The sequence below is a fragment of the Cydia amplana genome, chromosome 14 (genome assembly GCF_948474715.1).
Source record: "Cydia amplana chromosome 14, ilCydAmpl1.1, whole genome shotgun sequence".
NCBI lineage: Eukaryota > Metazoa > Arthropoda > Insecta > Lepidoptera > Tortricidae > Cydia > Cydia amplana.
In genome coordinates, this window is record NC_086082.1 from 3,167,476 (window position 1) to 3,193,838 (window position 26,363).

General features: G+C 39.0%; 1 protein-coding gene across 1 annotated transcript; it reads left to right on the plus strand.

Annotated features, from left to right (window-relative positions):
- Window positions 1-1,983: 1,983 nt before the first annotated feature.
- LOC134654314 (cyclin-dependent kinase-like 1) lies at window positions 1,984-24,622 on the plus strand. The gene is made up of 17 exons (XM_063509779.1): window positions 1,984-2,086; window positions 13,029-13,137; window positions 14,770-14,910; window positions 16,123-16,317; window positions 16,866-17,035; window positions 17,556-17,677; window positions 18,113-18,287; window positions 18,618-18,690; window positions 18,998-19,066; window positions 19,693-19,759; window positions 20,568-20,644; window positions 20,921-21,094; window positions 21,514-21,603; window positions 22,088-22,137; window positions 22,730-22,836; window positions 23,644-23,717; window positions 24,504-24,622. The coding sequence occupies exons 2-17, from the start codon at window positions 13,060-13,062 to the stop codon at window positions 24,558-24,560; spliced, it is 1,719 nt and encodes a 572-aa protein (XP_063365849.1). The 5' UTR covers window positions 1,984-2,086; window positions 13,029-13,059; the 3' UTR covers window positions 24,561-24,622.
- The last annotated feature ends 1,741 nt before the right edge of the window (window positions 24,623-26,363 follow it).

Consider the following 26,363-nt stretch of genomic DNA (forward strand, 5'->3'; position numbering starts at 1 on the left):
ACTTTTTTTCTCCTATTAGGACCAAAAGAGCTCATGATTCTAAGTAGAAATAACATAAAAAATCCCAATTTTGAAAAAAAAGTGTAGGGGACAACTTTAAATAAAATAGTCCAAGTATTGAACAATCAATTTATCTAGGACCCTTAAAGAAGTCCTTAAAGAAACCCTTAATCCTTATCAACCACGTACTTATTTTTCCAAACTCGTCATTGTTTTGTTTGTGTATCGTGCTGCAGTTTTCATTCGCCGGTGATTTATTCGCGACGTCGCCGCTTATTTCTTCCGATGTCGTTGTAACCCGATACCGTTTGCGTGACGCTAGCCGGGCCTTCGGCTTCCGTCGGTATCGCCACATTGATAAGTAGGAATTTTCGCCATATTGATAAGTTTACGTGTCAGAGGGCATCCTTATTTGCTGACTAACAGCCTTATTCGAACTTTAAGATACGTCAAATATAAGATATTGAAACGTATTTTTGTTTGAAGAAACGTCACTTTTGACACTGACATATCCGATCCATATCGTTTCAATATCTTATACTTGACGTATCTTAAAGTTCGAATATGGCTGTAATACTGTGATACATTCCTGAAAATCTGTACAATTGTCAAACAAAAACCGATAAAAGTTCAGATTGTTGACGTTTTAAATTTCACAGTGTTGCATTAGCTTAATATAGTTTAATGATTATTTTTATTCAAAGTGTTATTCTTCTTCGATAATGACTCTTATTTTTGTTGATGATAGCGGAATTACATAACTACAACGATAATCGATGAAAAGGTGACATCATTAGATCATTACATATAGCGGCTGGGAGAAATCCAAAGGTATAATTTTAATGATGTATTTCTGATCGTGAACAGGTTTACAGACCAATTCGAACGTAGGTTCACTGACATCATAATGATATTTGAATCATGGTACCTACTTAATTATTGTGCATTTCGCTCGTACTTGTCCGTACATGTATTAGCGTGGGCGAGACGCACGATAACTAAACAACACGACCTGTCATATCATTCTAATGCCAGTGTCCGTCCGAATTGGCCTATTAGAAACTAAAACTTCGGTTAAATACCGTTGATTCGGTTTAGATTTATCTGTCCCCATGCATTATGCTATCCGAAACCACGGTATTCGGAAAACAAGATCCGTTCTAGACTAGAGAACGATACGATATGTAATATGTACTAGATATGTTGTAGTTTAGATTTCAACTAGTTCTCTTTTGCATCTCAATTCGGGCGACAAATGTCACTTTTACGTTAAAATATCGTAATAATATCTTGTGGAAATCGTTCAAGAGTATCTCCAGAATCGCGGAAATGTCAAATTTGACATGCTAGATCTTAAAAATATCGTTATCGTATATTGGTGATGTCTAATAGATGTGTAGTTCAAAATCGGAATCGGGCCCCGAGCCTCGCTACGACAACGCACACGATAGTCATACTTGTCGTCAGTGCAGGCTGTCGCGCGCCCGTAGCCGCCCGCCCCCGTAGCACCGTAGCACCGCGACGCGTAGCACTTACTACATTCGTAGCCGGCACTTTAGCCTCTGTGAGTTAGGGATGTGTAAGGCTTAGGGGTCAGTCGACTAACTGCTTGTACTTATATATTATTTATAATTTTTTTTATTGTATTATTTGACAATCATTATCTGAAAAATAAATAAATGGACATAAATTGTAAGTTCTGTAGTGAAATAAATAAATTTGAATCAGAATTTATTTACTTAATCTTCATTAAATGACTAAGTTCGTAATTAATTTTGTAAACCCTCGGTTTTAAATACTCAACTAAATTGTATAAATGCATTTAACATACTGTCTGTATATCATAAGGATCCTGGCTTAATTTTTAGTCTTCTTTTTGCATTTTTTCTGCTCTTTAGCGAGGTCTTTACGATTTTTGGCAAACATATGAAAGGTTAAAACGGCTAATTAATGAACAGTTGTATAAAGTGACATTTAAATCACAGTGAAAAGACTAGTTGGAACTTTATTGCCTGATTGGCTGAAATTAATTCGTCATTTAAAATGGTGACTGTCGCTTTTTGTGTTAGTGCCGCAAAAGTGTGTGGTGAGTATTTTTTTACCTATTTTTAGTTTTTTTTTATTGCAGTTTTACAAAAATAATATAGCCTGTACGTAAAAACTAGCCAAGTCAATGCCTGAACTGTAATTACTTACAGCCCCCAAGTGAACTAGAACTTGGCACTCATATAGGTAGATAATATACATATATCAATTATTTTGCCGGCGAAGTCAACAACGACTCACTGCCGTATTCGAACTTCAAGATATTCACAAGAGACGACACGTACTAGATCCATTCTAGATACGTTATAGTTTAGATTTCAACTAGTTCTCTTTTGCAGCGCAATTCGGGCAACCAATGTCACTTTTACGATAGATCGTGTTAGATATCTATTAGATCTCTAAGTAATATCTTGTGGAAATCGTTCAAAAGTATCTCCAGAATTGCGAAAATGTCAAATTTGACAGGTTAGATCTTAAACATATCGTTATCGTATCTTGGCGATGTCTAATACATATCTATTACAAAATCTGAATCGGGCCCTCATATTCATAATGTTGAACTTGGCTCTCATTTCACACTTATGTTTTTGATGGGATCGATTGTAACTGTGACAAGGTTTTAAATGGTACTGAAATTAAATTCTTTGACTGTGCGATCATCCGCAATAGTATGTTACTCTTCGAAGGCCGAAAAACTATGTGACACGCTCTTATGGCTTTACAAATAAGATCGTGTCAGATATTTTTGCGGCCTTCGTTGTGCAACATATTATTGCAGGTCTTACTTTACATAACGTCAGGTGACAACCAAAACTCACTAATTACTACAAAATAATTAAACAAAAATCACCCTTATTTTGGTTACGGCCCTATGGCTAATGAACTTGTGATGGTAAGTGATGGTAGGATAAAATGTTATCACCGTCGTTAGCGTCAACCTTCACATTTTCACATTGAATACAAAGTGGTTTCCACTCATTAGTGGTGCTTGACCTCCTGCACATTTTACGGGGGGTAAAACACTGCTTTACATTCAAGGGCTTCGTGCTTATCGCAAGACTGCAGCATGATTCATTATGGCTACTTTGTTATGTTTAAATTATGTCATTATATGGCGCTCCCCAACAAACAATTAAGCGACACTTAGCACTTATTTTATCACCTAAAGACATAGAACGGCTGTAGAATAGCTACATATTCTAAGCTTACAGACTCTGGTGACATCAAGGTCTTTAAGAGGTCCATGTAAGATCCACAGTAGCCGTTTTGGCCGCTACGTATAATGCATCTTAGCCGCTAGTGTTATAGCTCAAAGTGAATTCTACCACCTAGTAACATCTATATGAGTAATAAGCAGCTGCAATTTGCACATAAGGTTCTAAACAGGCGATAAAAAGTCTTTTATATCTCCGTGTATCGCAATCGCTACTTAACTCTCTTGTATCACTTACAGTCGAAAAGAGAAGAGAAGAATACTCATTGACAGTCCGTCGGACGGTATCGGCCTGTCCGTTGTTCGGAACTGTCAACTTTTTGTTCTAACTGACAGGCCGATACCATCCGGCGGACTGTTAATCAGTGGGCCCCTTTAGACCATTCAGAGCTACTGACATAGATCTATAATGTACAAGATGGCTCAAATTATAACAAAAAATTATACTTTCATATACGGGATATAATAACGTGCTGGTCAATCAGTGCCAACCTTTAAATTGTTTTAGCAATAAACGCAGCGTTGAACGCGTGCGTTAACGGAATGCATGAAAAATGACAAATATTTCTACATTCCGTTTATCACATATAACCGCGCGATTTATACCTACTTGCGTATTTTTACATGCAGCAAATGTTCCCACTCTCGAACCGCGAAACTACGCAAATAAATAACAAACCACCAACAAAAGCACAAAACTCGACACAGTCATGTTTCGCCTCTCTACGAGGCATCATCAGATGCTGGAGACGGTCTGACGTCCGGCAATGGAACCGACCTTACTTTCATTATGTAACAGTCACATAAACTGCTATTGTGAAGTCTTGTTTTCTTTTTAATAAAATTTACATACTGATTTGATCATATACCTTTAAACGAGCAATTTTTGTATATTTATATATTTCAGGGAACTCGGAACCAGAAACGGCTCTAACGATTTCGAGGGCGAAAAATCGATCTAGCTAGGTGTCTCTGGTAAACCACGCAGCTTTCAGTTTTCACATGTTTCCAGAGCAAAGCTCGGTCTCCCAGATATTTATTTATAATTACATGGAGACCATGGAGACAAACCAATGTAACTAAAAGCACATCGTACGGGAAGTAAATCCAAGCAGCGAGATTGCGTGTCCCCGCCGATTTGCTGCGACATCACGATCGCTAATCAATAGCGGCCGCAGTCGCTTCCACGATTTTTTTTCTAATGAATCAGTTTTGACATTGCATCGTGCTGGTGGGTGAATCAACTTTTTCTTGTCACTCGTTGCCATGGTTACGTTCTCTTGGGTCACTCTTTAAAACCTGATTTTTAGGCATTTAAATTCACTCAAACACGCTTTTTTGTAATACTTATAAACCCTTTCCATAGAGGGTCGTCTACCAAGCGTGCCAGAAGAAGATACTTAGTGTACAATGTCTTCTAACAAAGTATGCTACTATTGTCTCTTGGCTGACCGGACAGAATAACAACAAGAAATAGTTGATCCACCATGGTAATCTGATGATTCCTTGGATGACCGATTATCTGTTACACGGTACGAATGATGAAAGATGAAGCAAAAAATAAAGATAAAGAAATTCCAAAATCTGTGTTCTTTATCTTTCGAGTTTCTCTTAAAAACTTGGTATATTCCCATTTGTCCCTAGGTGATTAGGTGAATATTCATATGAATCTTTCCCGTCTGTCCCCGCCACATGTACGGCGGTGGTCACGTGGGGCGGAGAGAAATGGGAATACACCAAAAACTTCCGAAAATCGGTAGGTTACAATCCATTAAGTATAATAATCCATATTTCCATTGCAGATAGAATTAAATATATTGGCTACGTCCTAGCAGTCTAATTTGATTCCTAGTACATTTTATAGAATTCAATGTCGAATGTCGTGCTAATACTTTATTACCATCCAGTCTTGGCTCGGGAATGTTTATTAAGCTATTGAAGGAAGGTAATAAGGAAAAATTATAGCCAAGAGCGAGTAGTATTTGCCTGTTGATGTTCAGTAGGCAAAAGATACAATTACTAGAGATGCCCCGAATAGTGGTTTTGGCCGAATACCGAATATTCGGCCTCTCTCGGCCGAATACCGAATATTCGGCGACCGAATATTCGGCATGAGATGCGAACATTGTGAGTCACAATTATTATGAAAACTGTTCGCCAACTAGGGTTTGAGATCCGGATATCCAGATATCCGAAATATCCGGATATCCGTCAAATCTAAGATCCGGATCCAACGTCTCATAGGATCCGGATATTTCGGATCTCACGGATCCGTTAAATATTGCATTGGTCGCGTTATTGGTACGCGATAACGTCATAATAGTAGTTTATGCAACAGTGATATAATAAGGGTTCTTAAAATTCAAGGGTCGAAGTTACAAAACGAGACGTAGTCGAGTTTTGTAAAAAAAGACCCGAGAATTTTAAGAACCAATTATGAGCTGTTGCATACATTACTTTTTCTATGACAGCTGCAGCAAAAAAAAAAAAAAAAAAAAAGACCCTTGAATTTTAAGAACCAATTATGAGCTGTTGCATACATTACTTTTTCTGACAGCTGCAGCAAAAAAAAAAAAAAAAGAGTTATTATTAAAAAAAAAGAGTTATTATTAAAAAAAAAGAGTTATTATTTAAAAAAAATTGAGTTATTATTTAAAAAAAAAAGAGTTATTATTGTAAATGAAAACATACCTCTTTCAATCAAGATGATCGGAACTTGTATCTTTAAAAAAAATAAAGCAGTTGTATTATACTCATAAGATGACTGCTAGCAGTCATCTTATGAGCCTATAGACAAAGCATTCAAATGACATTGCTTTAGATATCACTGTCAGTCATTTAATTGACACATTTAAGTGCTGGAGTAGAAAAAATAAATACAAATATTGCTTAAACTAAACAGTAGTAACAGTAACAGTCTTAAAACGAGCTACCTGCATGCCTCCTGACTGGAATAAGTGTTTGTATGTTTTAAAGTAATTGTTATCAGGTTTTCGCTCAGTCGCCTTTGGGTCGTCTACCTGGAACATCATTAGTGCTTGTGCGTGTTGTTATCAGTGACTTTTTTGTGTTATCGTGTCGGTTCCCAGTCTTCTGTTAACATAAATAACATGTGCTTGATGTGCTGCTAACTGAGTAACTAATATTGATATTTTTTTTTTCTCGTTATTAAGAAGCTGTAGCCCAAATTTCTTAATTTCCCGAAACTTTTGTAGTAATTTTACATTATTTTGCAGTAATTAACTGGATTTATATATACCTATAATGGAAGATTGTTGTAATGGGGACTGAATAAATGAGTTAGATACTTTTTCTAAGCTATTTTTCTCAGTCGAACGACTGAAGGTATAGCTATTTTACCAAGGTAAAGGAAGTACGTTTTTTAATAGTATAAATTATATCACACCACACCGGTATAAAATAATAAAAGTACATAAATGTAACTTTTTCTCCATTTTCTATTTTGTGAGCTTATAATGGCAAATTTAAGAAAAAACGCCGAAGTTAAAGCGGTGTTTTAGGCACCTTTAGAATTAATTCTTCTGAGCAGATATATAGAAATAAATTTGCTTTAATTACTTCATTTTTGGCGTTTTCGGTTACAAATCGACTACGGCCTCCTAAAAAAAAATGCATAATATTATTAATAGGAATACCTAATTAAGACTACACTGAATATCTTATTATACTTATTTATATCGTTTTGAGATAATAGTAATAATTATTAATAATTGTAATTAACTAAAATATGAACATTTTACATTTTACTAGCTGTTTCTTGTATGTAAGTTGTAAATTTCGTCACCTTTCTTGATACAGATCCGTATTATCCGAATTATCCGGATATCCGGATCCGTCAAATTTTAATATCCGAAATATCCGGATCCGAAAAATTGACGGATCTTGCAAACCCTATCGCCAACAAAGCACAACGTTTGCTAAGATATATTTTTTGTAAAAAAGAACTAATGAATGTAGTTAGAGTCAATCAAATCACACCCATGATAAAAATAAAATATGTCATAATCAACAAATGCTTTAAAAAAGGGTCTTCCTATTTAACAACTTTCCAATAATACTTTTTAAATATTAAATATACCATTTTTTTATTTTTGTTTTGTAATTTTTCTTTTTAGTTAGCGACAACAGATATTCGGTATTCGGCCGAATAAAAGGCAACATTCGGCCAAATACCGAATATTCGGCAAAGTGGCAGAATAGGCCGAATACCGAATAGTTGCCGAATATTCGTGGCATCTCTAACAATTACCTGTTATCACAACAATCCCTTGATAATCGTTTGTCCTTATCTGTCGTTTTGACATTCGTGTTAGTTAGAAAGAGACAAAATTTAACAAAGATTTGCTGCTAAGTTTTATGAGTAAGGGGGTAAATGTCAGCAAATACAAATCCCCCCGCTGATCCCTGAACTCTTACTATGAGTAGCCTATTAGCTAAATATCCCTGAATTTCCACCTTGACGTTACAGATTTCATTTAGTGCACATTTGCTCTTAACTCTTAAAGTGACGATGTTGGTAACCATTATTACGTGCACCATGGTATTGCGGAACCCTAGAATGCACAAATTAGGAATACCGTGCTCGTGAATCTCGTGATGCGTGTCTCCTACTGGCTTTACCATTATTGGATTGATTATAACTCTGCAATTTTTTATATACCTACTTCCTTTCCGCGGCGCTGCTATAAATTACGAATGCAACGGAAAGTTTATGTTTTGCTGTGCTTTTGCTATCATTATTTTAAAGCAGGCGCTTTTATTGTTTCGTATTGCGAATCGAGCAGCAAATAGATTTTCGCTTCGCTGTTATCAAATTTAATCTTCATAATCATGGGAAAAATATGTCGTTTACAATATGATTACTCCAACTACTTGGCAAGGAACTGTATCATAGTCATTTTCGCTCATTGCAGATCATTTTGATAGACGTAGAGTTGTAGGTACCTACCGTTCACGAGAACATTCTTCGTTTCCTATGGGAAATATTTTCGAGCGAGAACATTTTACATACAAAACAGAGAACAAGAGAGTTTAACAGCATCGTATGCAGACGTTTCTGCTTAATGCAAAATTAAAACAGAGAACGTTCTCGAGAAAGGCACAATTAACTCTAGGTACGGGCAAGCACTGCCCTTAGTTCTACAAAAGCTTGAATTATTCAAGCAACTTCATGTATCATGAGTTCATGACAAAACGCTTAACTTCCAATGGCCGTATCAATAAACAATGACATAACCAATGACATGTCCGTTTGGCATTGACCGTTCCCCATTAGCGTCACGAAACGTGTGGGCAGCGAAAAAAAACCGGCCAAGTGCGAGTCGGACTCGCGCACGGAGGGTTCCGCACCATAAACAAAAAATAGAGCAAAAAAATCGTGTTTGTTGTATGTTATTTTATTTTTAGTATTTGTTGTTATAGCGGCAACAGAGATACATCATTTGTGAAAATTTCAACTGTCTAGCTATCGCGGTTCATGAGATACAGCCTGGTGACAGACGGACGGACGGAGAGCGAAGTCTTAGTAATAGGGTCCCGTTTTTTATACCCTTTGGGTACGGAACCCTAATTACCATTTTGAGCCTAATTTCTTCAACATTTGTTCTAAAACATAGGGTTTGTCCAATGTCACGTAAAAATAATCGAAGGACAGACCGATTTGGCTATTTGTTATGTATGGAGACGTTAAACAATGAGTTTCGCGTGCTGCCCTCGATCGATTTGATTGCTTTGTTAACTTTGAGTAGGTTTCATGTCAAACTGTAAGACCTGACATTTATGACAATTATGACTTATTTTTATAGCCACTATAATAGGAGTTTGCATTGATTCAAGGGATTAAAAGTGTCTAAAAGGTTATTTGATGTGTACCTAATTAGTATGTCCTAGCGTTCAAATATAACTTTTAATCCAGTCTGTATAATAAAATTATTGACGGACTAATTTATTCCAAGTTTAGATATTCTCCATTTGATGATGGAGACACCTTAGCTTTGTACCAATATTAATCTTTATTCAAATTAAAAATTAAACATTGCACTTCCTAATGTCCTCCTTCCTAATGTGTTCCTAATGTAATGTGTGTAATGTAAGGTAAAGGTTATTTATGTCAAGGATTTGTTTCAATTAAATTACTTTGTTCGGAAAGAGAAGAGTCGTGGAATGCATTGGGCGCCGGCGCCATACATTCCACGAGTCTTCTCTTTCCGCACCGCACAGACTATAGATAATTCAACAATAGGACAAATTGGACGCATTCTGCCCAAAATGATGGGAAAATGCCAATGACAGGGTCGAGTGGAAAAAATGAGGGGAGGCCTTTGCCCAGCAGTGAGACACTAAAGCTGAAGAAAGCTAATTTAAAGAAATCTAGGAAGGTAGGTATATAAGTTACATTGCTGGGCACAGGTCTCCTGTCAAACGTGAGAGGCTTTGGGCTAATAGTCCCCACACAGGCTCAATGCGGGTATTGTGGGTGGAGGACTATATCCCATGCACATTTGAACTAACCTATGTCCTTCGCGATCGTGAGACCATAACTTATCTTCAAAAACGTAAAACGTAGCGATTATATTCTCTTTGCTTATCTCCATTCCAAATTAAATTTCATCTAAATCGGTTAGGCGGTTTAAGGGTGATGAGGTACCAAACAGACAGATAGGGTTACTTTCACATATACCTAGGGAATAGGGAAGGGAATAGATAAGTCGCCGTTTGCTATTAGGCAAACACACCGATTCTAAATTCAAGGAACAATTTTGGTTTTCTTCGAATACTTTTTAAAAACTCTAAAGAGACCAAAGCTTTTAACTTTATAAATTACTTGCACCAATCTGAAATCGATACCTGTCACATTCAACTTTTCAAAAAAAATTGTCAGTAAATAGGAACAAAAAAAACTATACTCATGCTTTTCTTTTGGGTGCTAGTACTAGTGTAAGACAAATATAGTATGATTCTCTCTGTCTATGTTTGGAATAAGACAGGCCTTCGACACACTCTAATTTAAATTACACCTCTTCAAATCACAAAGCGAAATGAAACTAAATGACAGAGTTCTGCCTCTGAATAATTGAGAACTGTGCGCAAATGCAGCCTGGATGGCGGGTGTGTAATTACATTTAGTCGATGGATCACAGTGAACAGGCCGCCAGTAAAGGCATAGACCATTCCATTCACATCAACTGCTACGTTGTTGTCATTATGGCAGCTGATCGGCTCAAATTAAAGTCATAATCATCAACTGAGTGACGTCCACTATAGTTCGTTTTTTTTAGCATTAGAAAGAAGGTAAGCGATCTTGACGTGATTTTTCATTGAAAAACGCTTTTTAAAAATCAGTAACTTATACTTATGAAAGCAGAAGAATATAAATGATCGTATTAGATTCATAATTTTGCCTTGACTTCTTTTTAGAACATGTTTTTCAATTAAAAGACACATAAGATTGTTTACCTTTTTTCTAATGCTAAAAAAACGAACTGTAGAATGCACAGGCCTACGACAAGGATTTTAGATGCAAGTTACATCTGTTTAGATGTAAGTGAAGTATATAGTGATAGATTTTTTGGCAGAAAAACAAAATTTAATGCAGCATGCATTTGCACATGTTATCTAAAGTTAAGGACTCTAAGCACGAGGAATTTTTTTTCTCTATCGCACAGCGGGATTGACAGCAATAGGATTACGCGCGTGCGATAGAAATAGGAAATAGCGGGTGAATGTACGAAATTCTTCGTGCTCAGTGTCCTTACTTTAGCCGACCGATCTACTCTACTGCTTCTCGTGGTCTGTGTCAAACTGTCAACATATGTATCTACTAACCCGCCCCGCACCTGGTTCTGCCGCGATTCCTCCCATATTAATATTCTATGTAACAAAACGAGTCAGTCCGTGGATGTCAAAGTATATACATATAGATACCGTATACTTATATACGTAATTTGTGAACCAGAACTGTATATTATAGACCTTCAAGTCTCTAACAATTATGACTGTTAGCAATTATGAAAGGTTAAACAAAAAGTATTTCAGGAATATTCACTTTACAGTCTAGCTTACAAAATAGCTAAATCCTCTCTTAGGTAAGTATCTATATATGTAGCACCTCCGTGGCACAATATTTACGCTCCACCCATCAGAACCGTGGCAAAAAATGTGCGGGGTCATCTAGATGACGAAATACGTAGCTCTTCAAAATGGCCCTATGAACCTAAAAATGACCCTAAAAACATAGCTATGTTTATTATACACCAAATAAACCATTTCTATTTCTATTATCAATCGCTGGTTAACTACTAAAAACTAATTTTCACTTTATTCTGCTAGAGTCGAAAGATAGGACGAGCGAAGCGAGCGTGTTAGGTTAATCGTGATCAAAAAGCAAAGAGAAGAGTCGTAGAATGTATTGGATCCCATAGATTTCGCGACTGTTCTCTTTCCGCATAAAGTCTACCTATACAGAGGGGTTGACGAACCTGATATTGTTTATGGCAAATTATAATGTCTGTTTTACTGCAAATTGCCTTTATTGGGTCCAATTTAACGATTCCACCGCATTTCCACCGCGAATAATGTGCCATAATAAGGAAGTAGGGCAGTTATAGATACCGGAGCAAGTAATATCTGAATGTTTAAAATTTTTGCAGCCATGCATAGAGAATGGAACAATAAATGCGTTGACAAATATTTTTTTTGAAATATCGTCGCTAATATTCTTACTCAACCTCATATCTGCAACAATCATTTGATGGAAATGTCGCTTTTCTTTCATTCGGAATACGGGTGTTTTTGTCATCAAATGAGTGTTGCAGATATATACGAGGTTGAGTAAGTATAGCGGCGGTAATTATGTTTGTTACTGTCATTATTGTCATTACTCATTAATTAGGTAACAATTAAAACCATAATGTTTTACTAAATTCTTTAAATTATCGTGGGTGCTCTTTTAAATTCTGTCATATGCTCAAATTACGGAAACTGAAACTGAACTATAACAACTATAGAAATGGTTTTCTTCCGCTGTAATTTAATTGACAGACCGCATAGCGAAATTTACCACCGCAAAGATGATAATATCTAATTATACTTTAGCTTTGGTATAGTCCGCAGCAGAATTTGCTAAACGAGCGAGGCGTTCAAAATTACCTTGACACGCTCTTATTCTCTTAACTATAAAGTCAAGATCATTTTGAACACCTGGCCCGCTTAGCAACTTCTGCTGCTCACTGTACACAAACGCGCATTCAAGGGAGTCCGAAATCAATTGCCATTTGCTATCCTTGAGTGACAATGTTGAACAATACACAAAAGTTTCATTGAACGCTTTCAAGTAAGAATTGCGGAACTCAAGGTTGGGTCAACATGAATGCAAAAAGTCCACATTTTTAAAAGTACTACCTCCTTTTTATTTCTTGCTTAGCCCATGGTCTAGTGACCTACATCTTTATAAGTGTACACTGTACAGTCAGCAGCAATAGTTGCTAAGTGGGCAAGGTGTTCAAAATGATCTTGGCGCGACTTTATATCTCGCGCGCGCATGATAGCCGGCCGGTGCCGAGCACAGCAGTGGGACATATATAGGCTGATGAATTATTTTATTATATTATAGAGTATTAAAGTTTTCAAAACTACTTCACAAAGACGAGAGTTACTCGTAATTTTGATCCTTAATTTCAGTGACGTAGAAAAAATACAATTCAAATGCCAGAAAAATTATGATTTTGACAGTTAAAACCATTGTCCTCAGATTCATCAAGTAGCAGCTAAAATGGCCGGCCATGAGGAGCAAGATGCGCCGTTTGTCCCCCTCCACCCCTAGCAGCCGCGCCATGGACAAGTATGAGCAGCTAGCAGTCGTGAGTACTATTCATCAAGTAGCAGCTAAAATGGCCGGCCATGAGCAGCATGCGCCGTTTGTCCCCCTCTACCCCTAGCAGCCGCGCCGTGGACAAGTATGAGCAGCTAGCAGTCGTGAGTACTATTCATCAAGTAGCAGCTAAAATGGCCGGCCATGAGCAGCATGCGCCGTTTGTCCCCCTCTGGCCCTAGCAGCCGCGCCGTGGACAAGTATGAGCAGCTAGCAGTCGTGAGTACTATTCATCAAGTAGCAGCTAAAATGGCCGGCCATGAGCAGCATGCGCCGTTTGTCCCCCTCTGGCCCTAGCAGCCGCGCCGTGGACAAGTATGAGCAGCTAGCAGTCGTGAGTACTATTCATCAAGTAGCGGCTAAAATGGCCGGCCATGAGCAGCATGCGCCGTTTGTCCCCCTCTACCCCTAGCAGCCGCGCCGTGGACAAGTATGAGCAGCTAGCAGTCGTGAGTACTATTCATCAAGTAGCAGCTAAAATGGCCGGTCATGAGCAGCATGCGCCGTTTGTCCCCCTCTGGCCCTAGCAGCCGCGCCGTGGACAAGTATGAGCAGCTAGCAGTCGTGAGTACTATTCATCAAGTAGCAGCTAAAATGGCCGGCCATGAGCAGCATGCGCCGTTTGTCCCCCTCTGGCCCTAGCAGCCGCGCCGTGGACAAGTATGAGCAGCTAGCAGTCGTGAGTACTATTTATCAAGTAGCAGCTAAAATGGCCGGCCATGAGCAGCATGCGCTGTTTGTCCCTCTCCAACCCTAGCAGCCGGGCCGCGGACAAGTATCAGCAGTGGTATATTTAAGTCTGTGTGTCGTGAGTACTCAAAAATATCATGACACATACCATAGACGTGTACAACCGCAAAAAAATATGATCACTTTATGAATAATTCATTTATAATTTAATTTTTTTTGTCGCGCGAGTGACAACTTGACAAGTGAGTCTAAACAGTAAAATTTCTCAATGTTAGTATGTCTCACAACAGTTTAAATTCGGTTTAGGTATAATGCAATTTTGCAGCTCGTTGTAGATATAAGAATACAACGATGTTTGCTATATGTAGGCACCTCACTCGGCACCTGTAGGTAAACATTTATATCTGCGATACAAAAACAGCTTAACTTACAGTTTAAAAGGATGAAATAAAATATTATCCTTTTTGAAGGATAGAGCGTTACCAACTGATATGTTTGAAGTCGGTGCCAAGCCAAGTGGTAACAATAAAAAATGGGATTTATAGCCATAAAGCTGATTATTTTTGACTGGTATTGTTACTACTTGGCTTGGCACCGACTTCAAACATATCAGTTGGTAACGCATAGACTTCAAAAAGGATAATATTTTTATTTCATCCTTTTTGAAGTTGGTTTTTTTTTTGTAAAAAGTTTTTATTTTTCCATTTTTAGTTTCAATCGGTGAGTGAAAAATCAATCATCCCCTATTTTCCTACCCTTAAGGTTGGATTTTTTTTCCAAATTTATATGGGACCAACTTCGGGATATACCCTTTCCAATAAAAAATAATTATCAAAATCGAACTACTCTGTAAAAAGTTATGCGTGGTCATACATAAAACTTGAGAACCTCCTCCGTTTTTTTCGTCGGTTAAAAATCATGTGTTCCCCAGGTCGGCGAAGGCTCGTACGGCGTGGTGCTAAAGTGCCGCCGCCGCGACACAGGGCAGCTCGTCGCCATCAAGAAGTTCCTGGAGACGGAAGACGACGCCGCCGTCCGCAAGATGGCGCTGCGCGAAATACGGATGCTCAAGGTATCACCAAAGTGAACTATATTGCACGGTAATAAGGGAAGTATGGCATGCACTTCAGTGTTACAACAACTGTGGCAACTCGTGGGGCAACTCGCCGCCCATCAAGAAGTTCCTCCTTAGAAATAAATGAGATCATTGAGATATCAAAGCGCACGTTCGAATTGGCCTCTTATTTATCAGTTTAATGCATAAGGTATCATCGATTGGGGTAAAATTCACAAAAAATCTGATGTCCATTACTGTTACACTAGAAATAGTAAGGTTACAAAATTACCCTTTCTTAAAAATGTTCCTACAGAATCAAACAAAAACAACACGTTAACTTTCTAGTTTCTACTACGATTTGCTCAGAATTGCCGAGTCATCGCGTTAGTCCCCATTAGGTTATTTAGTGTTATTACGTCAACCATAGACCTACATTTTCTAGGCCACTGAAACGAGCAAACTTAAAATCACATCAAACACTGAATTACCCCTTAAAGTTGTATATTGCCTACGGTTTTCGTTGCAAGATGATTTCGTCGTAAGACATTGATGTAATACAAAAGAACGTTCAAGGTTTTAGATTTTAGAAATGACTAAAGTTTTCCTGATGCTAATCTATTAATAGCCACTATTCACTAAGTACTACCAGTGACTCAGCAATACGTTTCAAATTACTGTATTCACTTTTATATTTGTTTAGTATACTTGTTTTTCTGTATCTAGATTATTTTTAACCGACGTCATCCCGTTTTATATGCTCTAGCAACTGATACACTTGAAGTCGGTGCAAAGCCAAATAGTTACAATACTGGTTCTTTCTTTCTCATCGAACTATACACTACACCAGGGTTGACATTCTGGTTGACGGCGTGTTGGCCCTTTTAAGATTTGGCTTGGCACCTACTTCAAACGTATCAGTTACTAGCGCATATAAAACGGGATGATAATTTTTTTATCCTTTTTGAAGTCGGTTTTACTTTTTTTTAAAGATTAATTGAAATTAACATCTTACAAGAAAATTTTAAATTGTAGTAAATTACTTGTTAAGAAGGTCCAGTCGCCATCAAATATATCGGAGCGGCCAAGGAGCTCTCAAATATCTGAACACGCCTTTATTGTCAAGGCGTTAGAGTGCGTGTTCAGATATTTTTGAGCACGATGGCCGCTCCAGATGGTGGCTGTACATACCTTTACCTTGTTTTCAAACATTGCACTTGTTAATTCCAGAAGCTTCGCCACGAGCACCTGGTGAACATGATCGAGGTGTTCCGTCGCAAGCGGCGGTTCTACCTCGTCTTCGAATACCTCGACCACACACTGCTGGATGAGCTGGAAGCAGCCCCTGGGGGCTTAGGAGAAGATACCGCTAAGAGGCACCTCTACCAGCTGTTGAAGGGAATCGACTTCTGCCATCAGAATTCTGTAAGTACTTACCTACTTTTACCTTATTTTGCTTTTATTGGAAAGATACCAATATACTTTCACTTGTGTTCTTAGTTATGCGCTTTGAGATGGGCCCTAGGTTTTATTTAGCGTTTTATTTTCTAGATTCTGGGTTGGAAATTAATAAGTAGGTTTCTACTCGGTGACAAGAAGAAAATAAATACTTTACTTATGAATTGTAATTTAATTGTGTAAAGCTGGTTCTGGCTGCGAGTGCTAACTTAGAGGTGTTTAGAGCCGTTAGAGCGTGGTTATCTAGGTGGAAATAACTTTTGGTCTTGCACATCTAAAATTTCACTTTCTTTTCGTGCTTCTAAGCTGGGAAATGTACAACTACCCTAAAATAAGACTTAAAACCTAGCAAGACCAGGGCAATTTTGGCGCTTTTGAATTTGTAACTTTCTTTTATTTCTATATGAGTCCAAAACTCGAATTTAATTTGTACTTGTACAAGTACACGGGGACTTACGAGGATAAAGAAAGAAAAATAGTAGTCACTTCCTTACAAATATTTATTCTTCTTACAGATCATCCACCGCGACGTGAAGCCAGAGAACGTCCTAGTGTCCAAAACAGGCATCGTCAAGCTGTGCGATTTGGGCTTCGCCAGGGCTCTAGCAGCGCCAGGGGAGCCCTATACGGAGTACGTGGCCACACGGTGGTATAGGGCGCCCGAGTTACTGGTAGCAGAGCACAGGTAGGTTATATTAGGCCCTCCATTGAGACATTATCCACACCATCATCATTATCGAATCGAAGGATCTCATCCAGTCCTTGGGATCTGGATCGGTGGTACTTGTTAGGTGACTTCTCTTGCTGAAGATTTTTTCTGCGTTAGAATAGAAGCCATTGCGGTAATCGGCCACCAACACCATGTATCCCGCCTGCTGGCACTTCAAGTGAGGTAGCTCTCTTAGCTATGCCAACAAACTTGTGTTTTATACTCCCCATTCATAAAAAAGTACCTAAACACAGAAGATTTCGGTCTTCAACCATGGTAAACCCGTGCAATTTGGGAGTCGCCAGGTGCCGGATGAGCCCTAAGTACGCAGTATGTAGCGACATGGTGGTATAGGGCTTCATTTTTATACTATACCTACTTATACGCACTAGAAGTAAGAGACTCCCGAGTAAGAGAAATTCTGGGCCCAGCAGTGGGATGAATGTAGACTACGGACGAACAGGTATTCGATTTTAACACTGTGCCATGTTGTCAGGTACGGCCCCGAAGTGGACATTTGGGCAATCGGCTGCATGTTCGCCGAAATGTTGACCGGCGACCCACTGTTCCCTGGCGATTCTGATATCGACCAGCTTGCCCTCATCATCAAGACTGTCGGTGAGCTTCTAGTTTAGGAACCTTCACACCGCTAGACCAGAAACTGACTCCAGTAAAATCTGCCCAAAGGGAAGTAAATTTATAATGCAAGCACCTGAATTACTTTTGTATGAAAGATTAAAAAAAAAGCTAAACAAAAAACATTTTAAAGAAGGAAATATGAAAGAAAACCACTTTGAAATTAGGACTACAAGATACGAGCTTGCCGCTTTACCAACATAGTTATATACGTAGTCTGTTGAGAAAGATCATCAAAAATAGCTCGGTAATATACTTATTTTTACCTTCATCATCTTCCTCGCGTTGTCCCGGCATTTTGCCACGGCTCATTGGAACCTGGGGTCCGCTTGGCAACTAATCCCGGGAATTGGCGTGGCCACTAGTTTTTTACGCCCAATACTTATTGTTACCTTATTATTTTTAAAACATTTCCAGGCAAGCTACCCCCGCGCCACCAGCAAGTTGTGGCTCGTCTGTCCGGCGGCGCGGCGCTGGCGGCCGGCAGTCGAGGCGCTCTGCCCGGGACTGGGCATGCCAAGGACTTGCTGGCGGCTTGTTTGAGGACGGAGCCCCGCGCGAGGCCTTCTGCCGGCGCGCTGCTTAGGCACAAGTGAGTCGTCTTGGTGAACTAGGTTCTCTGTCCGGGACGGAACAGGTCAAAAGGCCTTCTGTTTCGTCCGTCTCATAGATTTGGAGGAAAAAAATAAAATAGTTTTGGGGTTTATCGGGCATTGTGGACCCCCAGGGGGTCGGAGGGGGTTGAAATCTTGTGCAGAATATTATCCTCTTAAAAGGCATCGTTTGGTTATACATATTAGTTTCGAACCAAAAGCTCTGGGGGCAATTTTTCAAAGGCTATCCTGTTACACCCTTTACGTATACCTATACTCACTGTTTAGTTTTCCTTCTTAACATTATGATTTGTTTTATATTATTTCAGATACTTCACTCATGATGGCTTCGTGGATGTCTTCAACGCAGAACTGAGGAAAAAACTAGGCAAGGAACTACAGGTATTTTGTATAATATTACATCTGGTTACATACAATATCGCAAAGTAACGATAATAATGATTTATGTAACTTTAAATGTAGGTATTGTAGCGTTGATTTCAATAATCTAACTTGAAATTTATTGATTTAAACATCGTCGATTTGCACACATTATTATTTACTTTAATGGGACTTAATCGCGTATAGGTATACCTACCTACCTCTTCTTTCTCCGAGATCACGGGGACAATGCCGTCCTCGAAACGTCGAGGGTTAATTTTAAAGCTTAGGTAAGTATGCGAATAAATTTGAAATACATTGTCGACAGACACCTCCTCAGCAAAGCACGGCGCGCGTTGGGAAACCACGTCAACAATGGACGCTGAATATAATCCCTGTAAGTTAAATTTACCTGTTTATAACGTCAAACAATACTAAGAAAATAAGCCTTTAAAAGATTGCTTATCTGTATAATTCGAGTAATTCGAACGGTGACCGGGAGCTCTATGAGCTGGTTCAAACCCAGCTTCGGTCACCTGTTGGCACATCTCTTGTTAGCCAACAGTCTAGTGCTTGTGCTAATTATTGCGGACCCCAGGCTCCGAGGAGACAACAAAAGGCGATATATATTTTCATTTGGTAACTGCTTTTATTTTTACTCGACATCATCTTCCTCGCGTTGTCCCGGCATTTTGCCACGGCTCATGCAATGGGAGCCTGGGGTCCGTCCGCTTGGCAACTAATCCCAGTAATTGGCGTGGACACTAGTTTTTACGAAAGCGACTGCCATGTGACCTTCCAACCCAGAGGGTAAACTAGGCCCGTATTGGAGTTAGTCTGGTTTCCTCACGATGTTTTCCTTAACCGAAAAGCGACTGCAGGTAAATATTTTGATATTATATTTCGTACATAAATTCCAAAAACTCATTGGTACGAGCCGGGGTTTGAACCCGCGACCTCCGGATTGCAAGTATTTTTTTTTTCATTATTGGTAAATAAAAATCGTTGATTTTCTCATTTTAGGACCACAGCAGGTCTTGTACAGAGAGCGCGGCTGGTGAATCTTTGTTAGACTGCAATTACACTCCTGGTGAGTTTAAGCATCACTATAATTAGATTTACCTATATCATAGAGAAAAAAATACAATATTGACCGGGACATGGACCGTGATTACCTTTTATATTGTTTTCGAGCTCCCGATAATAAGAAAAGATGTCGTAACTGCGTCGAAATATCGGGAGCTCGAAAACAATACAAAAGATAATAACGGTTCATATCGATAAAAATCTAGTAGTCTAAGTTGAAGGCACGAGACCTCAGGCCCCTCCTCCTACTAGATGGTGTTCTCAAATTACGGCACCTATGCAATTAAAACTGCACGAGGCCATGCGCTTGGCGGGGAACAGAACCCTATGGAGGAACCTGGTCTTCAACAGACGGACATGTTGTCACGATCCTCAGTATTGAGGGACCGACTGAAGAAGAAGAAGAAAAATCTAGTGAAACTAACCGTGAATCATTTAAAACTGTTGACAATAATTGCCTCCTTGAAGCACTTTCAATGTACTTATACATCCTGTGTACAAGGAATACGTTTTCATACTTCAGTAAAAGAAATTAATAGCAGGTACGAGTAATCGTAAATCAACTTTGAACAAGCGGTACTTACCTTTAAAAAAACTCTCCTATCGTTGATCGCAGCTGGTCGAATGTATGCCTAAGGGCTCATTTAGACGGTGCGAGAACTCGCATGCGAGTTTCATTACATTGCGTCATTTGATCGGTCGGCTGAATTGATGTAAAACCTCATTGGTCCGCAAACTAAAATCGTACCTATACAAGTTCGCGCGCCGTCTAAATCAGCCCTAAGAATCAGCACTCAACTTATCTGTTTCAGTTTCAGAGGCTCAAATGGAGACATTGTCGGAGAAAAAGCCACCGCACCCCTCCGAGGCTTCTCACGTGGCCGCTGAGGTGATTATTGGATACCTATACCTATTAAAACAGGTCGATAAAAATGATATTGACGAGACTTACCTAATTGTTAAGAGAATAAGAACGCGTCAAGGTAATATTGAACACCTCGCCCGCTTAACAACTATTGCTGCTGACTATATTAATAAATAACGAAACTTTAATAGAAACTTATGAATTCTTTACCACAAAATTTCAAACACAAATATTGAGACCATGTCTCTGTTCTAGCGTTAAATTATATCGACTGATATTTCGATGGCTTGTGTTTTACAGGCGAAATTAAGACTCAGTAAGAAGACACCGCGCCCTAGGCGAAGCGCCGCTAGTACCTCAGTGGCCCCGATAGCTAGGCCTATTTTCAAGGGGCGTGCGCCCGCGCCGCTCGTTGCAAGGAATACAGGCGTTGCTTCCTTGGCAGAATGTCGTGTAGTGTATTATTTTATTTCTGTTTTGACAATCCTATTTTTTAAGTTTAACGTGAGGCGAGGAACCAGAACGTTTGGATTTTAAAAATGATTCTGATTTGATATTTCTTTTACATATCCTCGGCATTTAGCGTGTCTAGTTACATTAATTATTATTCAATATACTATATGATCGTCTATGAATGTACCACTAGCTGCTTCTTGCTTCTTATACAATATTTTCTTTCTAATACACAAGAAAGGATCGATATGTTTCGTAATTTATTATGACATAAGTAACTAAAAAAGTGTAACTTTAGCGGGGAAGTGAGTAGGTAACTTTAACTTCAGATGCGGCAATCCTTTGAAAATAGGCCTAACTGAAAAGACCACTAACAGATAATCAAACTAATTACTAAACTGGTAGGTAATGACAACACAACATGCTAACATCGTTTCCAGAAAGCTGCGCAGGCGTCGCGCAAAACGTATGCGACGGCAACACGAGCGCCGACTCGCTCGCTCGCCCCTGCCCTGAATGATGCTTTCCAAGTAAGTAATAATAAAATGTAGAATAGAATATAGGTAACGGAAATAATTTATGTGTAAGCTCAAATACAGAAGAGAAAATTATACAGAACAGAAAAAAACATAGGAAGGAAAAAGTGCCATGGAATAGTCTCATCTCAGCAATGGTGCTGGCGACTTCCAGCGCTGATCATCCGATAAGACCTGCCACATCAACTACTAGTTAACTATTAGGAATACACTGGGAGACATTGACTTTCATTTTTTTTCCGAGCCTATTTGTGTGTCCCACTGCCCGGTCAAAGGCTTCTCCCCTGGTTCTCCATGACTCCCGATTTAGCGCTTCTTCCGGCCAGTTAAGGAAGTCGTCAAAGTCGTCCCGCCATCTCTGCCTGGGCCTGCCCCGCCCACGCTTCTTCGTCGGCATCCACTTGGTGTCTATGTTAAATTGAATAATAACAGACACCAACTCTGACCAATTAACAATTTATTATTACATATTTTCCAGAGCTTCAACGTGCCCGTAAATTCATACCCACGGACGCCTTACATCAAGAAGTGAGTGAAATTTTAGTATGAAAAGTAAAATATTAATACTTAGACACATCAACTTAAAAGAAATGTAAGTACCTACCTATAAAGATAACAATCTACTTTTATAAATATAAACGCTTCAGTAAAAAAAAAATGTTCGTCCTAATAATTTTATCATGAATCATGACTGACGTGTTGACGACCGGTCTGGCCTATAGTTCGTTTTTTTTTAAGTTACGGTAAATATGTAACAATTTTATTATGAATCTAATACGATCTTTTATAGTCTTCTGCTTTCATAAGTAATAGTTATTTTTAAAAAGTGTTTTTCAATTATAAGACATGTCAAAATCGCTTACCTTCTTTCAAGTTCTTTCTAATGCTAAAAAAAAACGAACTATAGCCGGTAGTGACCATGCCTATGAAGCCGATTGTTCTGAGTTCGCTTACCGGTAAAAGCATTTTACTTATTTGTGAGATGAGCACAGACATTTGCTCCTGGGTCATGGGTGTTAACATAAACCATTGTAAATAGCTATAGCATTATTTACCGGTAATTTCATGAAGCAAACTTAGAATCTAAGTAGGTACTAATAAAGTGTATATTTGCGTGCAGGGTGAACCACAAGCTGGTGATGGATGAAGACCTGATGCGAGGGCGTGCGGCCGCTAAGAAGGCCTTCAAGAATCAGCCAGAGTTCTCCTTACCCTACGTTCCAGGAGGTACACTCAGTCATAGAGAAAAAAATACATAGATTGCTCACTCCATACATCAGTTTTATAGTACCAATAAGACTATTAGCATCTAGCATCGAGTAGCGGAACTATCAGTACTGCTACTTGACAATAGATGTATCACCGACCGGAAAGTCTTATGCTGTTGAGATAAGACTTTCCGGTCGGTGATACATCTATTGTCAAGTAGCAGTACTGATAGTTCCGCTACTCGATGCTAGATGTAGACACTGAAATTAATAGTCTAACTGATGTATGGAGTGAGCATTCTTGTCTTATTATATTTCTCTATGACTCAGTTAACTGACTATTTGCAAACTTTTTTCCAAGGTAAAGTTCAATAATGCTGTTTAATTCACAAAATTTATCGTGAAGAGTTCCGCGGACGCGATCGAACGTCGGCTGAAATGTTTTACCTCTAAGCCCAGCGGACACGATATCGCACACGCGATTTTATACAAAATGGAGGTATGATAAGTCTAAAACTTCTGCTGGCGTAGCATGGTTGCATTTTTATCGCTTGTCACCACGCCGGTCACGTTCTAACGAGTAAGTAAGTGCGAAAGTGATGGGCATTGTGACAAGCGATAAAAATTGTCTACAATGTCTATATATATATATATATATACAGACAAACATATGCTTGGGAATTGAGGGGTTAACTACCATCAGCCTGTCATCCACCACACTTAAGCATCTCTATGAGTCTACCACTGATACTAATCTATTACACTCTACCTTCATAACTTAACAAGTTTCTATTATCTAGTTAATTTAAGCATCTCTGTCTTTCAGCCAGCAATAGCCCAGTGAAGATAGCAAAGAAACATCTGCCAATTGGTGCCAACAAATCCTGCGAGAATTGGGAGGTAATTCATGTGTGTGTGATTTCGTCGTACTTTTCTTAGTGTAAGGCCTGAGTGGACGCTCGAGTTGGGCGTGCAGCGGGGCGGGGCATGCGGCGTGCATGTTAAACAAATGCAAGCGTATAGGAGCGGCCTTAGTACACGCTGCTCAAATCACTTGTGAGCCCGACGCCACGCTGCACGCCCCGCCGAACGCTCCGCTTCGAGCGTCCACTCAGGCCTTACAATTAGGGTTTGACCTAACTCATAGCCACCAAGCCATCCGGTTGCATCCTCATAAAGAGGATCATCTTGACAAAATCGTTCCTCCAATATGCCAGGTGGCACACGTCACCTGTCCAATTTCTTTGTCCAATGCGCTATAAGCTTTGCTTAGTGAAAGAGTGAGACGCAATGGACCAAGATATTGGACAGGTGTGGAATACCAACCTAATGGCTCCTCTACACGATGGGCCAGCTCCGGCCACTCCAAGGGACGCAGCCATGCGGTAGAATGAGATAGCAATATCACTTGCTCCCTCTAACGCATAAATGCGTCCCTTGGAGTAGCCGGCGCTGGCCCATCGTGTAGAGGAGCCATAACCCAGCAGATGTCTGGTTCTGGTTCCACTGCGTCATCTATTGAGCGTGTGTAAAGTTATTTTAAAGCTGGTATTTAATCGGCGCTTAAACCTTAGATGACGCTGAATATTAGTGATACTGCCAGTCTTCTTGTTCTTTCGTCCATGATTAGATACACCTTGTTTTAAAGAATTTTTAAGCTTTCTAAGAGACTTCGTTTGATCTCAGCGGAACGCGGATTTGGCATCCAGTGCGAGAACGCCCACCAACCTACCGTACATGTGACAACACGGCCACGGATTGCTCCGGGCCCTATTCTACTAACCACTTCGATACCACAACGCATATTTTAGAAGCAGATTTCGAAAATACCAATATTGCCAAATTACAAATGAAAAATATCTAAACAATAACTGTAGCTAGTTACGGCGTTATCCATAAACGTCGGCTAAGTTAATCAGCTGATGATCGTCATTTGTCCCTCTCATCTCATGGCATAACGACAGATAGGGACAGACGACGATCACCAACACCGTTTAGGGCCACCCCACATCTAGCGTCTTTCGAGCGTCGGCGTCTCGTCGGCGTCTACAACTCTATGGCCCTGCTCGACGCAACGTCGGAGCAAACTGCGCAGCGACGTCATTTTCCATAGCGCTGACCGACGCCGACGCTCGAAAGACGCCAGATGTGGGGTGGCCCTTAGACGGCGCGCGAACTCGTATACGATTTTAGTTACACTGCGGGCCATTGAGGTGACATCAATTCAGCCGACCGATCAAATGACGCAATGTAATGAAACTCGCATGCGAGTTCTCGCACCGTCTAAATGAGCCCTAAGACTATAACTTTTGCTCCTTAAATAAAATTAGGTATCTGGAGATATTGTAAAATGTGGTATAAAAATAGGAAATTAGATTTAGTGTTCATCCCAACATGAGGTTTTTCCGGCTTCTTGTATAATTTATCTTTCATTGTTCTGAATTTGTATTCAGTGTCTAAACAATAGTTCAGCCGTCGGTTATCTATACTGGTCTGTATTGTACTTGTTTTACTAGTTTTGTATTTCGTAGTATACATTAGTATGTTTATTTTAGACTTTAAAGATGCTTAATTTATTGTATATTAAAATAACTGTGAATGAAAGTTTTAGATCTATAGAAGACACTGCCAAAAAGTATTAAGAATATCGAATTTATCTGATATTTGGAAAAGTTTTGTAAAAAAAATGCACAACCAACTGTAGGATTTGAAAAATGGACTAATGTAATGGATTTTGACGTAAATGGATAAGTTTTTGTATTACAAGCTACCTACATCAAGGAAATAATGAAATAACATATTATTATCATTATATTACTACTATTTATCTATGTCTTATAGAGACCGAAAATTAATGGTCCGTAAAAGGGGTGTGTTTGTAAATAATGTATAGTGTTACATTTTAATACTTGCTTAATTAATAAACACTTACAAATAAAGGTTTTTTTTCTAAATGAAACGACAGAGTAATTGACATATTTTTTTAATCTAGTTGGCAGTTTACAGTACAATATCGTAGATCTATCGTCTATCTACAAACGACAATGGCATATAGATCATTTAAAAATATATAGATCTTAACTTGTAGAAGCCGAGAACTCCGTATCTAATTTGAATTTCACTTTGGCTTGTTAGAATCCGGGTTTCGCTTAGAGAAAGCAATTTAAATAATACTGAAGCAGATGTGGTTATTATCACAATAAATAACTATTACATTAAATCTAACGTTTGTTCATTAACGCGGGAAAGTGCTGGCACTGGCATCATCCAAAATGGCGCCGCGTGTGGAAGTGCGTGCGACAATTAAGTCAAAAAACAAACTTTTTTGTTTGAAAGTCATAGGGATAAAGTGCTTATTTATTAATTTTATTAGCACCAAAAGCACACATTTCATATTGCAATTTAAGGCCTCTCAACAATTAACATAAAGTAATATAATATATAAAACAATTCGTACAAGTAAATGCTAGGTTGATACCTATTGATACAATATTTATTCGAGACTAACTTCTTATTAGGACTTTTTATGGCTCTCTTCTAACGATT